The 17,810-nt window shown below is 36.9% G+C and overlaps 1 protein-coding gene across 1 annotated transcript in view; it reads right to left on the bottom strand.

Moving 5' to 3' along the window:
• Window positions 1-17,810, bottom strand: part of LOC306852112 (Na(+)/H(+) exchange regulatory cofactor NHE-RF1-like) — an 18,884-nt gene extending 1,074 nt beyond the window's left edge. Inside the window, exons 1-5 of the mRNA XM_079388763.1 lie at window positions 17,137-17,810; window positions 5,985-6,155; window positions 2,742-2,895; window positions 1,850-1,887; window positions 18-134 (exon numbers count right to left, since the gene is read on the bottom strand). Coding sequence (XP_079244889.1) covers window positions 18-134; window positions 1,850-1,887; window positions 2,742-2,895; window positions 5,985-6,155; window positions 17,137-17,589 — 933 coding nt within the window. The 5' untranslated portion in view covers window positions 17,590-17,810. The remainder of the gene's footprint in view (window positions 1-17; window positions 135-1,849; window positions 1,888-2,741; window positions 2,896-5,984; window positions 6,156-17,136) is intronic.

Genomic DNA, 17,810 nt, shown 5'->3' with positions numbered 1-17,810 from the left:
TGTGCACAGACACAAACCTCTGGTGCTGAGGTGCTGGCCGGAGCTGCAGAAGTGGAGGTGTTGGAGGAGGTGCTGGAGGTCGACAAACTCATAGCTACTTTAGGCTTTTCTTCCTGGGTTGCTTTTCCATTCACCTACAAAAAAAGCATTGACGTTAATATAAAAGCAATTATAAACTATTTTTTCATTTCTTTCTTCTGCTGAACACAAAATATTTGAAGAATGTTGATAACCAGTTTCTGTCCCCCACTGACTTCCACTGTATTTCCATACAATGCAAGCCAATGAAAACCCGAATCTGTTTAGCAACCAACATTCTTCAAAATATCTTGTCTCCCACAGAAGAAAGTTAGTTTGGAACGACATTAGGGTGAATAAACAACAAAAATGGGTGGACCTTCCCTTTAAGTGCAGTACCAAAAACAACCCCCTAGATGGACCTTGAGCTTTCAGTTCACAGTCTGACCATGGGCCTGTCCCAACAGCCACACTTGAGGTCTTGGCCAAGTGCATGTGCCAGGAAGTACACACACAAGACTGTCCCAGGTCTGATAAATGCCAAAGCTAAATCCACACATCTCTAATTGCACTTCAGAGCATTATTTGAGGCTAAGTGTATCCCATTACACGTGCAGGAACTTGTGTGCCTTGAAATCGTGAGATACTGAGGAAAAGCGCAAGCTAAATTAATAAGATATTGCATAAAAAAATTTAAGTAAAATTTTAAGTATTTATTGGTTTAGAAATGACTGTATTTTGTAAAACATTTGGAAGTGCTTTTTTTAAAAGCACCACAATTAAATTGTGCTGTCTGTTCCACAGGAACTACTGAACAAACATTTAGTTTTTTTAAAGTGTAAAGAATTAGAAATCAAAATGTATAATTAACGTTCTTTAATAACCTTACTTGCATTTCATTTTTGCAACACTGTTTTGTAAGTGTGTCCCACTGGGTAATTAAATGTTTTTTTAACTCATGAACATGAGTTAAATACAGTAAACACATCATGTAAGTAACAGTTACAGTAGAGTGATTTTTTTTCTCTGTTTTTGAACAAATTGCAGTAATTAGTCTGCTGGAAGGCACTTAGACAGCCATTAACTGAAATGAAGAGTTAAAAAATAGTAAATCCTCAATCCAGGTCTCCACACACCATGCGTTTTATACAGTCACAAAGGAATTTGGTCAACAGGCATGGGGAACCTATGGTAAGGTGAGATTTTCAGTATGATTCTTTTAATAAGGCTCTCATGCTGTCTGTGATGTCTACAGCTGAGCAAGAGCCAGGAATCCTTTATCAGAGCCAGTCAAACATCTGAGGGTGAAAGAGCATCTGAGAAATGCCTGCAATACCATGTGATGTTTTTGTTGTGTGAAGAAAAAGAGCAAAAACACTCCTGCACACCCTTGAGATGTTTTATCTACTAGCAGATACCTGGACATGCAGAGAGCTTCCATTAAGTTGGCGATTATCTGCTCCAGGTTATCATTCTCTCACAGCTAGTCTAATCTAGCAGTGGGGAAACTGACAGAGAAGAGCTGCTGGAGAGGAACCAGGACACTGCATTAAAAGTGGCCTGAAATCTGGTTATCAGACTCCACAGATTTACCTTCGTCCTAATGCTGCCTGTCTAATCCCATCACTGCCGCTCAGACACTACTACACTTTATCAGCCAATCAAATGTAATTTTGTACATTTAGCATGTGCAACTAAACATAGCACATCACATGCCCACTTTTCGAGAAATTTAATGGGGGTCACATGTATGTTTGCTCAACACATATGAAGATAAGTGGTCTGAATACATTTAGTCTTTTGAACAATGAGCAACATAGATGTTACTCACCTGATCTTCTGCCTCACTGGAAACCTCTGGGAGAGGACCTGAGAACACCGAGGGACAGACAAAGATCAATTCATTGGATTTTTATGATCAGATACACTGGTCTAACAGTTCATTCAAATGCAACTTGGGGAAAAAACTTATAAGATTCATGATTACAGCCCATCACTATTATTAACCAAAATGCCATTGCCAAAGGGTTTTGAGTCACAGTACAATGGCTAAACAGTGAGTTCCTACCAAGAAAAAAATAGGAAACAGGCAAAAGCCTTCACAGAATTGAATGAGAATTGGGAAACATGGCTGTTGTGGTTGAAATAATGAATAAAAGATGTGTGTGGGTGCAGCGGTCAACCTCCATTCAGTGAGAAATGGAAAACGTCCAACAGCCCAGCTCATCATAATGTAGTTTTGGAAATCATTTTCTCAGGAATTATTATTTTTTTTTTTCATTTTACCGTTTCACCTATTGCTCTATTACCTTGAAAAAGCCTCCAATGAAGTAACATATTGCTACTTTGTGTCATAGTGGGGTGACTGGGACATGAGACGTTTGCCTGTCTGGCACATTTAGGGTGGGGGTGACTGACTTCCCCCATTTCTCATACTGTTTCCATGGTCCTGATCACCAAGACAACATGCTGGCAGTGCACTGTTGACTTTGGCTAATTCTCTCATGTACAGACAGTGCCACCGCAGGCCTCGAGTTGATGTTTAACCAGCAGTCTGTTACTATGTGAGTGTGTGCGCGTAACATCATGTGAAATGTTTGACAAAGTGAACAAAGATGTTCTTGATCAGCAAAACCACACTTACAGTCAAGGGTGAGATAGACGGAAACCAACTTTGCACATGAAAAAACATGCTGTAGCTGGTTAATATGTTACACTTGTACCTGTGAGGTGATTCTCAGTTGGAAGTACATTGCAGCTTCTGAAGAAGGCGTCTGTCTCAGGATCCACCACCAGGAGTCTGGTCTCATCTCCTCCTGCCTTGATGGCCGCCACCACCTCTGAATGCTGCATTGTGTGCACAGGAACGCCATTCACCTGCAGAAACAACAGACAGGAGTTAAGCATTTTGAAGCAAAGATAGAGACTTAAATTGTGATAAGGAAGGGTTGTGGGAACCTGGCAGGAAAGCAGGAAGTTTCCATTCATTCTGATATATCTGGATATTTAAATGAACAGTAGTTTCCCTGGATCATTCAAACCATGTGGTTGAAGTAGTCAGCACCTGTGGTTCTGCAGTGATCTTCGGTGGACATTTCATTGAAAGCCAGTTTTATTATTATTATTATTTTATTACAGTAGTAAAATAATCTGTGAAAGATTATGTATAGAAATACATACATACAATAGAATTTAATAGAATTTTTATTTTTGAATTCTTTTTAATTTAATTTATTGTTTCAAAGTAATGTATTTTCAATGTAACATTTTAATATAACTTAAATGTAATATAATTTGAATGTAAAAATATAATTAAATTAAATTAAATTGAAATACAATTTCAAATTAAATAAAAAACTATTAAAATATATTCTGAATTTACTTGCAAATATTACTATTTTAATATATTTGCACAATTGTTTCTTTACATTATTACTTAATTCACACTATTCACACCAATGCAGCTAAACTAAAATTCTGGCAATACAAATGTGTAACTGATTTTAGTCTATAATATAGTATATACCAGCATGCACAGCAAATCTCCTTTCTCTGACGCTCTATTCATTTGAAGTACTTAGTTATGGGTCAATAGAAAGTCTAATCCCATGACCATGACTTCTCCGGTTCACAGAAAGGAGACACCTGGGAAAAGACTGAGGTTCTGTTGGTCTATCCCATAATGCCAGAGGCTAAGGAATCTGCGTGGGAGATTCAGGGCAGGAGTGGGCTCTTAGGAATGCCGATCCCACTCTCCCGTTCTGCAGGCAATTAAAACACAGCGGACAAACAACAGCCCCCTTATGTGTCCTTTAAACAGTCCTATTAGACATACACACACATAACAAGAGGCCACTCTCACAGAGCAGGGAAGCAAAAAGGAGAATTCATCTGAGTGAGTGTGAAACACACTTGGGTTTGTGAAAAGGCCTAGCATAGCATGTTTTTATCGTCATGTTCAGGTAAAGCTAAGGCCTGACATTTAAATGCCTCAGCTCTGTGGAATCTGAGATGAAACACGGGAAATGGGATTGAAACTAAGAACGGGGATCCTGAGCGTGTGAAAACACTCAGAGCTTTGAAGCACGGCGGCTGAATGAAGTCAGCGTTCAAAGAAAAGGGTTCAGTGGCATTTTGAAGGAAATGAGACTAGGCTTTAAGATGAAAAATCTTCTGTCAGGATTTGTGCTCAGGGTGAACAGCTATGTCAACCAGTCACACAACCAGTGAAAGGGCAAGATTAAATTAAAACTGTGAAAAACACATGACCGCAGATTGAGTTACAAGTCAGCCAAAATCACTTCACCATTACCCTCAGAACATTTACATAGTTTTACTGAAATCACGTACACACACTACACAGGCTTTGGGAGTGACAACCTTATTTAAATCCAAGAGTGATTCCCCTAAAGTCCCTCCCAGAATGACGACGACTGACATAATGATATCTATATCAACATAACACTTGACTGGGAAAGAGTGACGCATCTCAGATTTGGTTTTAATGACTTCATTAGTAACTAGCTGCTAATCTACTATCTGTTCTGTACACAAATTTATCAGGAATGAATTCAGGTGAAGAACAGATCTCACTCTAGTAAATTACCAAACTGTGTATAGATTAGGATTGAACACAAAAGAGTTTTATTTATATTTATTTGTCTAACCTCATTTTCGTCATATCTTTGACCTCACACCAGGTATTTACATGCGTTGAAAATGGGACAGTGATAAATATATATTTTTAGACATGACACAAACAGGGCCTTTTTTCCCTATCAGCCTTCTTTGAACTTTCTTTGGGGTTTTTTGGTAAGTGGATTGAGCCTGGCATTATATCAGTGGTTTGATAAAGATATGTGGCTCTGCGCTCTCCTCAGGCGTTCAGTAATCCCAGCACTCCCAGAGAGACAGTAATTACACTGGCCACTCTTCACTGACAGATAATGAGATTAACACTTTGGAAACACAGTCCAAACCACTCAGCCATTTACAGTTAATGCTCTGTGCAAGTATCAAATGTGCAAAATATCACTCTGGCTCTAAAATTTGATCTTTAATCGTTCTGATGTCAGCTGTAAACAGCCTATGGTTAGGCTAATGAACTACATGATAAAGTTGGAGAATATTATCACTAACAGTGTTTTTTGATGAATGCTGCCAATGGCAATATCTAGAAAGAAGGATGGCTGCTGGCTGATATAATGTCATAATGCAATGTATAACAATATTACATAATATAATACAATGATAGAAACTGTACACAAAATTTCAGAAATTAATACAAAAATAATAATACACAGTATTTATGTGGAATTCACTGGAAAAAAACTAAAAGCAAAACATGTTTACCATCCATTGAATAGGCTGTCAAGGAAAGTCAAAATGGCCAAAAGTAACTATATGTATAAAATATATATATGTATCCTACAATTCAAATGTTTGGGGTCTGTAATATTTTTCAATGTTTTTGAAAGAAGTGTCTTGTTCTTACCAATGTTGCATTTATTTGAATACTGTTAAAATACGGTTAAATATTGTAAAATATTATTAAAGTTTAAAATGATCGTTTTCTATTTTGAAATGTAACTTATTCTGGTGATGCAAAGCTGAATTTTCATTTCTTTGACATTTCTTATTATTAGCATTGCTGATAACAGTTGCTAAATTTCCTGGAAACCGTGACAATTTTTTTTCTAGATTCTCTGTTGAATAGAAAGTTCAAAAGAACAACATATATCTAACTTTTAATCAATTTAATGCATTCTCCCTGAATAAAATGATTAATTTCTTTCAAATAACAATCTTACAGACGTTTAAGAAGAGGCCTTGTGTTACAGTGATATATATTAATATATATAGAGAGAGGTGCTATCTGAACATCTGAACACAAAAGTTTATTACCATACATTCCTGAAGTACAAACACAGTTGTTTAAAGTACTGATTAAATATGGTGTATTATACCTCCACTATTTTATCTTGGGGCCGAAGTCCAGATTTCTCTCCTGGGGAATCCTCATCCACCGCCCTGATGTACTGGCCAGGTTTCGTCTTCTCTGTGTGCAGGTTAAAGCCATATCCGGTGGCACCCTTCTTCATGTGACAGAGACGTGGACGCAGCTCATTCTTTGATTCCTATAAAAAGGCAATAATCAAGGAAGGAAATTACGAAAACAGCTTATACACTGATATATCCTAAACAGACAAAGCAGAACGTATAAATAAGAAAAACATTTCAAGATATCAAATACATATACATTTTTTGTCAATCATGATACATATCTTTCAAGTGTAAACTACAGCTAAGAATTTTGTACAAAGCAACAATTCTAATTCTCTTCATTGCAAAAATGTATATATATATATATATATATATATATATATATATATATAAATATATATATAGTTAAAATCAATCAAACCTTCATCACACACCAGAAACATATTTGAGACATGCACATCATAATGTACAAAAGAAAAAGCAAAGCCTCCCGCCCCAATCGATACACAATAACTGAACAAGTCACCTGCTTCCTGAAACCTTCCACAATAATCTGAGCAACATTTTCGAAATAAAACCACAGAAATGTACAAAATCTATAAAGCAATCGATTAAAAGTGAGAAATAACTTGCGTACCATTTCAAAGAGGACTCAGTACGTCAACATCCCGAGATGAAGGACTGAAAAGTAGAAGTAACAAAACTGACCTGTCATCTGTGTACTTCCCTCTTTAGCAAACCAGTCTATAATATATGGCTGAAATTATACAAACAGATAAGAAACCAAACATCTGCCTACTGTGTTCCTTGCACATATTGATCTATGGATGAGTCAAAAAAAAAACCTACATGAGCTGGCAAAGTATGAAAACAAATACAGAAGGAAGTTTGTTCAAGTTTATTATAAAATTATATTAAAATTATAAAATTTTGATCATTTGATTTGAAAGTTTTTGTGTCGTTTACAGTCCAGGGTTTTGTCTTATGTTCCCCCACAAGTCCCAGGAATAATGCTCAAGTACCCCTACATTAACAAAAAAGCAACAATATTTTAATAAAATAAAACAAAACATGATACAATAAAACAAACAAACACTAATAATAATAATAATAATATAATTAATAATAATAATAATATCTACTGGTGCTGATGATTATTATTCTAAGAATTATAATTATAATAATTATTATTATTAACAACAATAACAGTTATAGTTGATATAGGCCAATGTTTTGGCTTATGTAGGGTCCTATGAAATCCGTTTTATTTTTTCAAAATTCAATTTTTTCCTTTTAATTTTTCTAGATTCCATTTCCCCCCTCCTTTTTTTCATTTGTATAGTCTCTGTTTTAATGGTTAAATTAAATAGTAAAAAGCACTTCTAATTAACTGAAATCATGAAACTTACACAATTTAACAGCTATTTTTTTAAAGTGTAACAAAAATAAAAATTTTAAGACCCTATGAAATAAGTTTTTTTTTTTTCTCTCAAAATTTGTTTTATTTTAACCAAATTCTGTGTTTTACATAAATTTTCTGGATTCCAATTTTAATGGTTTCATTAAATTTTATTAATCAAAAGCATCTCTAAATAATTGATTTTATTAAAAACTAATTGATTTATTTTTTCAGAAATACTGTGTTGTGTATTTTTTCTGGTAAATATGAATATAAGTAAATATTCCTTAAAAATACTGTTTTATATTTCTGTCACAGTTTCTTCAAGTTAAACCAAACTTTTATTTTGACAGTTTGATGTGAAGACCTTTAGGTTTGTGATATATCTGTTTGTGATAATAGTTTTTCACAAAAGAAATGGTAAAAATGCTCATGAAGTGACTCTCAGAGCAGTTCTAGAGATTATATTCATGTGTTCGTGTACTCATATATTGAGATGGCAGAGGCTAAAACGACCGCGGGCATCACGCTTCAGTATGTGTAGAAAATGAAACTGCACATCTGCGCCATTCATTCGTACAGAGACACACAGATCTTAATATTCACAGACACTAGTCCATGTCACGTTTTGATTTTAATGTACTGACCTACTCTTAATTTATTCATCCAAAATTAGGCAAATTCCGTGACATTCCATGTTATACAGTAAATTCCATTTTTATGACCGGATTCCGCATTTTCCACATCGTGGAAATCATGTGGCCATACATGATTCCCACATCCCCATCAATAACACTCAAGTAATAATAATATATATATATTATTATTTATTTAAAATGGATATAATTACATAAAGACGTAAACCAAGACAGCAGTACAAAGCTGCAGTGTACAGGCTACATATTCCCGGGAGGCCTGCTCTTCTGGGAAACCGGATAGCAGTGCGGAGTGAAGGGGTTAGGACTAGGGTCACTGAGTGTGCTCGACACGATTAACAATACCCACTCTTCAGAAAACACTAGCTGGAGGCTAACCACAGGTCACAGATACAGCTGGCAATGGCAAAGATATCCTCATTACTGTCCCTCAAAGAAAATGTGCCCGACTGTAGCCACTAATGAAAGGAAGAACGCTTCTAGCAGGTGACTATGCAAAGGCAAGACCTATCTGAGCTCTGATTAGCATAGGCTTAGCCAGCAGAGGCCATATGTTACGCTAAGAGTTTAATCCCTCATGCTGAACACAAGGCTGCAACTGAAGAGCTCTGTCTGGGGATGGTTTGTGGACGGTGTGTGACAAAGTTGTTATAGCAAGGCCTGGTAATCAGAGCCATGAGCTATTACCAATTGTACCCTTGATCAAAGCACTTAACCCCACACTGCCCCACTGTCCCTGTAATAAGTGTACTGTAAGCAACTGGATAAAAGTGGCCGCTAAAAGACTTACTGCTTACTATAGAGAAGTATGGTATCTAAATGTAAAAATACATATGGCAGAAGGCCACGTGACAGAAAAGATACTGTAAAGGTTTTCCGATTTAAGTCTGGACTAAGTATTTACTGAAAACAAACAGAAATAATCAAAATGCTTTCATCATGAGCATATCTCAAAGTCAACTTTTCTTGCCATCTATTCAAAGTAGAATGTGCACATCCAAAATTCTCTTAAGCAGGTGCTTAGATAAAATGCAAAAAGATGGACACACCGTTATTTTTACTCCCAAAAAATTTTTATCATTTAATTAATAGCAACATTTTAACCTGATGAAGACAGCTTGTGGATGAATCATTGCAATTTATTAAATAAAAGAAAATTCTTTGGGAGCAAAAATAACAGTGTCTATCTTTTTGCATTTCCTTGCCATCAACAAATAATTAAATGTAGATTAAAAAGTCTTGTCACAAACCTGGTTTATTTGAACAGTCATAGTCATATATGTATGCCAGATAAAAATAACTGTATTAATCTATTTTGCTGCTCGCTGTGTTTCTGCTACTGCTGTTCAAATAACCACAGCATCTGTAGCTCTTGTAGCACTTTTCGTCTTTAGCAGGGGAGAGAAGCTACAGAACGGAATGGGCTTGAATAAAGCGTGTTTGGCTCTAGATAAAAACAGAGCATATAGCACCATAAACAACCCTGAGTGCTTGTGGTGTGCTCACTTTAAACTACAGAAACATCTTTCTTTCGACTCTCTTCACAAAAATTTGAGGTATTTTTCTAACTTAAATGTGCTGGATGGGTTAGCAAACAAGTTCTTGGCTTTAAGCACTGACCAAACTGGCAAGAGACTAACATTAGGTCTTATTTCACCCAGCAAAACTGTAACTTTCCTGCCAAAGTGCTGTAGCCATGTCTGACTATGTTTGACAGAAGGTTCACAATGTCCTGAGAGGACTGGACATACAGTCAGGAATATTATACAACGTTATCCGCTCTCTGGGTGGGTCTTTCATAAAACACGTGTGACAGTCACAATGTTTTTAAATGCCTATGATACTATGCGCACAAGTAGACTCTGAAGATTACTCAGCATGTACTAAATGATACACCCCTGCTGTGATAAGATATACAAAGCCATAGATTGTTATCACTGTATTGGTTCTTATTGTTTCTTCATTACCAATTATATGTATCCTCTGCTAACCCTTCCACCCAAGGCCGCTCTTTTCGTAAGCAAATTTGGGTTTGAAAGTATGAACTAAGCAGATGAGATGATATAGTATGATATGGAAATCATGCTGCATTGTCACTCAATGAAAAGCAAAAGCAAAAGAATGCAGCGGATGAGGAGAGCTGATGGCTCTGGCATCTCAGTGTTTGGCAGTGTCGGTTGTGAGTAAAGGGAGAATTGTGGGAGTGTGGGAAAGGGCTTGGGTGTGGACTGCTATCGCTGAGAAGGGTTTGGCAGGGGCCCACACATTCACAATGCAAAGATGACATCATCCGCATTGATAAGATCCCTGGAACACATCAAATCCACGTGAAGAGAAGGACACTCAAATGAGAGATATTGGCCGTTTCTCAATATGCGTACTTGTCTGTACTTGTGTTCTTGTGGACTTGTGAAACGTCATCAGTCGCTGCCGAAGTACTGTTCCAATTCAAAGTTCACATCTAGCCAAGTCCAGTTCAAATCCCCGGATGTGTTCTTGATCCGCCCCTTTTACCGAGGATGCATCGAGAGGTGACTTGTGCGGACTTGATACGGGCCATAACCCAGAATTCAGTTCGTCCTCCCGTCCTCGAGAGTTCGTTCTTCTGAGTCGAACTTGGCAAGTCCAAACTCGAAAGGACGGAAGTCCAGACTCTGCGAACTTGGTATTGAGAAACGGCCATTATGCACGTGCCTGGATCCTCCCCAACACTGCACATTTTGCATGTCTCCTTTGTCTGACACACCTATTTCAGGTCTTGGAGTTGCTACTAATGAGCTGATGAGTTGAATCAGGTGTGATTGATAAAGGAGACATGCAAAATGTGCAGTGTTGGGGAGGCTCCAGGAACGAGTTTGGGAACCCCTGATCTAAGACATATTGAGGTGAATGTCACAAACTCTATCGAGAACACTTCTGGGTCATATTTCCTCCCAAAATCACAAGAAAAGTAAAAAGAAATTATATTTGGATACGGAATTAAGCCTATTTTTAGAATTACAAATGATTTGGCATTGTGACATTATTTTTTATGAAAATAACAATTGTCATTAAATAATTTAAAAAATATTCTCAAAACTTTGAAAAAAAAATGGTAATACTTGTTGTACTATCTTTGCTGTATACTGATATAAAAAAACATTGTCACAATGCAAACTCTTAATTTAGCCTATTATGTAAAATATTTCATATCATGGGCATGTTTTTGTTAAATAGCTTGTTAATCATGTATTATTTGGTACAGAATGGTTTATTCCACAAATGTACAAACTACTGTTAATCAAACCCAAGTTTAAATTAGGAAAACAACATTCAGGCATTTGGCAAGAGATATTTGATATGGACTTATATAGATCTGTGTCTGATTACTCATAAGAGCAGGGGTTTAATTTGAGAGGATCTGCTTTGTGACCAGTTTTACAAGCAGGGCAGAACAACATTAACAAAAACCAACATGAAATGAGAGGAAATAAGCCTATTCTTTATATGTCATGAAGCATTCAAGCTTACAACGGAACTAGTTTCTAACAATAAGCTAGCATTAAACTATGGCATGCCATAATACAGTGCATGATGAAAGCCTGTGATCGCTTGTTGCTATGCATGAAACTCACAGAGTTCCTTTTTGGAAGTGTAGAGTTCCTTTATGGAATTTACTCTTTACTAGATAGCCTCCCTCTGGGCCTCCTTTTGCCTTTGGGTTATTCAATACAGACAGCTGAAGTCAGCAGAGGGAATAATTTTCTCCTGTCCACAGTAGATGTGGGGTAGAGTCATTTTAAACTACAGTATCTGACAAAGACCTTCATTCACTATCAAGCCTCCTGAGAGTCTGTGTGACATAACATGAACCCGTGGCACCTGTGGCCTTCCGAGTAACTATTGGCTAAGAGATCAATCACTGATTATGGGGAAAAATGAAAATGTAGGTAACTTTTAGACTTATCTCTCCTTGACTTCTCACGTACTGTGACAGTTTAGCGGAGAAGTGTTCTTGTTGATTTTTTAAGCAAGTTCACAAAAGGAGAAATTTTCAAATACTGCACTGCTTCATCTTTTTCATCCATTTACAAATGGGGACTGAAGTTTCCAGCTTCAAAAAGGATGCAACGTTGCATAAAAGTATCATCAATTTTTGCATTCTTTTCTAGATCGCCTAAAGATTTCTGCGAGTAGTGCTGTGCATCATTACATCAGATCATTACGACATGTAGGACAGTATGCAAACTCATGATATTTACCCAACCGTTTATTACCACAATTGGGACAAACTCACACCACAGCCAAGCAGCAAACAAAATTCATTTTTAAAATATGTGCTCATTTTTACATGTGGAAAATAAACACTGTCATCAGTCCAAAACAAGGATGTGTGCATGTAGATATGCTTTCAGATTACTGACGTTTAAATCAACTTTATGTTGACATCATCCTCATGTCATTCCAAACCTATTTACCTTTCTTTCTTCTGTGGAACACGCACAAAAAAAAGCTATTTTGAAGGAAATTTTAACAGTTTTGTCTGTACAATCAACAGTACAAGGTCAGCAGGGTTCAAAATAACAATAGACTTCATGTGACTTAAAAAAAAAAAAAAAGCATTAGACAGTTTTCTTTTCTGTTCCACTGAAAAAAAGAGTCATACAGGTTTGTAACCACATGAGGGTGAGTAAAAGGAATAATGGAATTTTTATTTTTGGGAACTGTTGCATACCATTAAGTAAACCTGTTTGTTACGAGCCAAGTGTGGTAAGGTCCTAACCTAACCCATCTCCAGCTCACAGCAGGCCGCAGTAAATCCTCCACCAGCCCTATAAAAGATACTACAGATCGATGATACAAAGGTTAATGACTTTATGGCTCACTTTAGTAACTCATAATCTTGTCCTTGGTTTGCTCAACTCTTGAACTCTTGAAGGACTGGGGAAAGGTTGGTGAAACATGAACTGATGATTGAAAACAATAATTATCCTAAAACATAACCTGGGTTGTTCAAGTAAACAAGCTTTATTTAAAACCTACGTCATGTGGTATACTGAGCATTTTTTTAAATAGTATGACGCAACATTCATTGCATGAATGTGAAGATGAGCAGAGCTGGCAAAGGAACCATAAATATATTTACAGGCCTGAGGCTTTGGATCCAAGATGTGCACTTGCAAAACTCAACAGCCAATAATTAACCAATAGAGATTTGGAGACTGCCAACCAACAGCAAAATACACAGTCAGGTAGCAAGAGCAGTGAGGCAAGGACTGATATGATTGGTATAACTGCTCGTGTCATCTCAAAATGCAACAGACCACAGCAGGAAAAACAGCGATCTTGTAAACAAGGAAGTGGTTAATTTAAATGTGTGAACATCCCTCCCTCTCTCGCAGAGTTACGCATTCAGCTTGAGAGTTTACTTTTGAAATGTTTAGTGATGAACACATCTAGAGAATGTGTGGCTGCCAAACACACTCTAAGATGTTGTATTGTGTCTGCTGAAATGTATTGTTGTCAAAGATCAAATCATTTTTTAACTGAATAAAATTTAAACTTGTGCTTTGCCTATAAAAAGTCTCATTCAATGATACTAGAGTGTTAGAAGTGGTTTCCAAGGTAATTCTATGTGGTTGCTAAGGTATTCAGTAGGTTTTTGGTGTGTTGCTATGTCACTGCTAAGGTGTTGTGATGGTGCTCTAGCTAATTGCTAAGTGGTTGCTAACCATCCCAAGCTAAAAAAAAAAAAAAAATCCCATGATATTCTAGCATATGGTCCATCAGTGACTTAAGTTCATGGTAAAACTAAATATCTGTGGGAATTTCTGTCTATTTCATCACACAAGATTACTTGAAAAAAATGAACAAGAAACCTCTCCTCAATAAGCTGTACAATTTGAGGAAACATTCATATCCATAGATAGAATATTTACACATTTAGAATTACAATTTTCAATAATAATTTAAATACATGTTCAAAATCCCTAATGCTAAATAGAAAAAAGTGAAAAAATTAGCTAGGAGAAAATCAAGGTTGACATACATATCATATAGCAAGGACTCTACAGTGACAACGACCACTTTCACCAGTCTATAACTGTAACTGTATTAGAAAAACAATGGCTTTTTTAACATTGGTGAAGTTAGGGAGTAGGCCACTTCAATCTTTTCATCGTCCACTTAACATGAAGCTAACCTAAATAATAAATAAAACACATGACAAGCACAAAATGTAGTGATTGATATATCATCACATGCCACTTATTATAAATAGAATCAAAGCAAACTATTGAGGATTGTTCCAAAGAAACACACCCATCCATCCTTTCAACACACCTGCATTTCTGAAGAATTATGCTAAGGACCTGCTATCAGAGAATGATTCAGATGTTTGCAATGTCAGGAAATATTCCAGACTCAGACATTGATCTAATTTTTATAAATCATATGTTCTGCCTCTTTTCCATCACAATGTGTGCAAGTTGTCTGAGTGTAATCCGCTATGAAACTCATCTCAGTAAGTAAACAGCATCCCGCAGGGCACTGCCATCAAGAACAAAGCTTAGTCTGGGTTTAACTGACAGCCAATCCAAGGATGTTCCCTCCAGCGGCATTTCATTTCTGAATTATCACAGAGAGGAAGGATGGGACGCAGGAGGGTGAGAGGAAAACGACACAACAGAAGGGGCCATTCATGGTTGACTGAGGGCTTCAAAAACACTTTGATAATTTCTGGAAAGAAATGTGATTACAATCCATATTGTTCCAGGGACTCTAAATAACTGTTATTGAGCAGAGGCCTTCTCTGGTCCGCCAAGGTTATGATGATTAAAGTTTTTTTAGCTCAAGCCACATAATCAGAAAAAGGACAGACAAAAACTGGCCTGTATGCCATTATGTAAAAGAATAACTAGCATCAAAACTGCACACTTGACATTTGCTTTTGCTGTGCAGGCACTGAAACTGATTTACCTTCTATAGTAACTATAGTAAGATTTTCTGAAGAAAATATAAATGGGGATTGCCTGTGCAAAAACTACACTATTCGGGGTGTATGTGTCAGTCCCAAATGTCTCTAAATAATCCATATTATTTGAGCAACCATTAATGTAATAGAGTTGCTTGCTTTATCAGGTTTGATCTCCTGTAACTTCTCCAAGCCTGATGGCACATCAGAATCTGTTACATAGGATAAAAGATCTCAATCTTACTGTGGGCTTCTTTCTCTCTAATCTTGCTTCTGCACCCAAACAAAGAGTAACTTTCCACAATAACACCCTTTACTGCTCAAAGATCTCCAAGGCAAGGGATTGAAACTTTATTGGGGTCAGCTTAGCCTGCTGGCTTTTGTCCTCAACTAGAACAATTACAACTCAAGAAAACCATTAAGTAGCCTATATTTGGTACAATTGGTCATTTTATTTACCGTCAAACTAATACAGCTCTATTGAAATGTTGAAAATACAATGACTTGATGTTGAATCCAATGACTCTGAATGAAAAATAAATGAATGTGTATAATAGGACATCCTCTTAAAGGGATCTGTCATCGTTTTCTCATCCTTATCTTGTTCCAAAACGTAAAAGAATAGATTTTCTTTTTTTACATTTCGCAGAAGAAAGTCAAACAGGTTTAAAAAGACATAAGGGTGAGTAAACGATGACCGAATCGTACATTTTGGGTGGGGTATCCCGTTAATAACAAAAATAAAATATTTGTCCCATGAAAGAGAATGTTGCCCACTGAAAGGCCTTCAGATTAACATCACAGGAACGAAGACAAAGCTTTTTATATTCTTATTGCACAATTGGTGCAAATCACTTGCAGACCTTGTACTGTTACATAAAAATATCATTTGAAAGCCATGCAGATGACCTATACACTCTACATCATTATGTAATCTTAAAACTTCAAGTGGTAAATGATCAAAGAGCCCAGTTATTACACTCGATATGATGTGTATCTGATCTACTTCTTCCTTATAGACAACGCTTTTATTATCAGTTATCATTAACTGGCAATTAATAATAAATAAAGTATTTGTCATTTACTTTGCATGAATAGTATTAGAATTCTGTATTAAGTAATCAGGCCTGGAATTTGGTTAATGCATCTGATGACAAGCATCGTCCCCAAAAAGCGGGAAAACATGTCTGACTGTCCTCCTGTCTGACAGGTCAGACTGGAAGCAATGTGAAAACCAGTGATACCTGTGACGTAACACAAAGAATATCTGATTTGAAACATGTAAATATCCTCAAACATTTCAGAAGGACCACACCTGTTCATTTCCCCACCAAGCACTGTGTTGTTATGGGCACATATCCACAACAAGTGGCCTGGTCATCAAACAATGTGCAATGAAACTTAAGAAAATGTACAAATGGGCTTTTCTGTGGACAACATGTCCTTTTATGCTCAGCTGGTATTATAATATTAGTGTAATATTCAATGATTTTTGTCTGAATATATTAAGGTATACAAAATGTACACTACAAAATGCAATTCATACAAAAATGAACAAAATGAATGAACAAAAATGAACAAAATGAATACAAAAATGAATTATAAGTCATTTTGAAAGATTTTCTGGGGCTTAAAATCAAACTCCAGTCAGAGATAAAAAAAAAAAAAGTCTAATAAAAAGAACTGAACTCCTGTGAACTCAAATGTATTTAAAGCCCAATTATAGTATTTTAGTTTAATGGTTACACCACTTGACATTTTGAGTAAATAAATCAGAATATATGTGGAAAAGATTTAGGCCTACACACATTTTGTTTTCAAAAATGTATGAAACACATGAATATATAGGCCTACATTCAAATGATTTATTAAATACGGATTTTAAACTAGGTTTTTGAAAGAGATTTCTAATTTTTAATGATCTCGAACATCCTTATTTGACATTAACCTACATATACACATATTTATTATGAATATTATGAATTATATATCCTAATTGTAAGGGGACAGCTGTCAAACTTGGCGCACGTGAAGAAGACTCAACTTGTTCGCAGCTTAAAATCCAAAATAACTTTTTAAGTGATGCTCACGAGAGCTGCTGAACTCACCTTGGAGCTCACGCTCAGTCTATCCATGCGTATGTCCCCATTTGTCTCCGGGACAGGGGTGGACTCCCTTGTCCCGTTCTTCGTCTCCTCTTCATGGTCCGATTCAGCACTGCTCGGTATCGGTATCCCATCGGTCACATGCTCTCTCTTGCACTTCAAGTTGTGCTTCTGCAGCAGATTTGCGGTCTCTGCGTCCATCACGATGAGCTCTAGTTTGCCCGTGATGCCTCGTATGCGGGACACCACCTGTTGATGCTTCTCGTCCTCCACATTCTCCCCGTTCACGAACGCCAGTTTGTCCCCGGCCATCAGACCCGCCTCGGCGGCAGGAGAATCGTCTTCCACTTGCCGGATGTACTGACCTGACTTGTTCTTCTCGCCGTGGAGATGAAAACCGTAGCCGTTGTCTCCTTTTTCTAAGACGCACAGCTTTGGCCTGAGGTCGCTGGACATTTTGAAACTTTAAGACTTACACAAAAGCGGCAGTCCGGCTAAACTGAAAGTTGGAGGCAACAAAGTAGTTATGTGAAGAGAAAAGTCCGCGTCTTCACCGTGTTGCAACACTGTAAGTCAAATCGCAGTTTTCTTTGAAGTGTAGACAGTCAGCGCTTCATGGACCCGCCTCCGTCCGTTCCTCTCACTGATTGGAGCTTTCACTTGTCAATCAAAAGAAC

The sequence above is a fragment of the Barbus barbus genome (genome assembly GCF_936440315.1).
Source record: "Barbus barbus genome assembly, chromosome: 32".
Classification (NCBI taxonomy): Eukaryota; Metazoa; Chordata; class Actinopteri; order Cypriniformes; family Cyprinidae; genus Barbus; species Barbus barbus.
The sequence above is the reverse complement of the archived record's forward strand: the minus strand, read 5'-3'. Positions and strand labels throughout refer to the sequence as shown.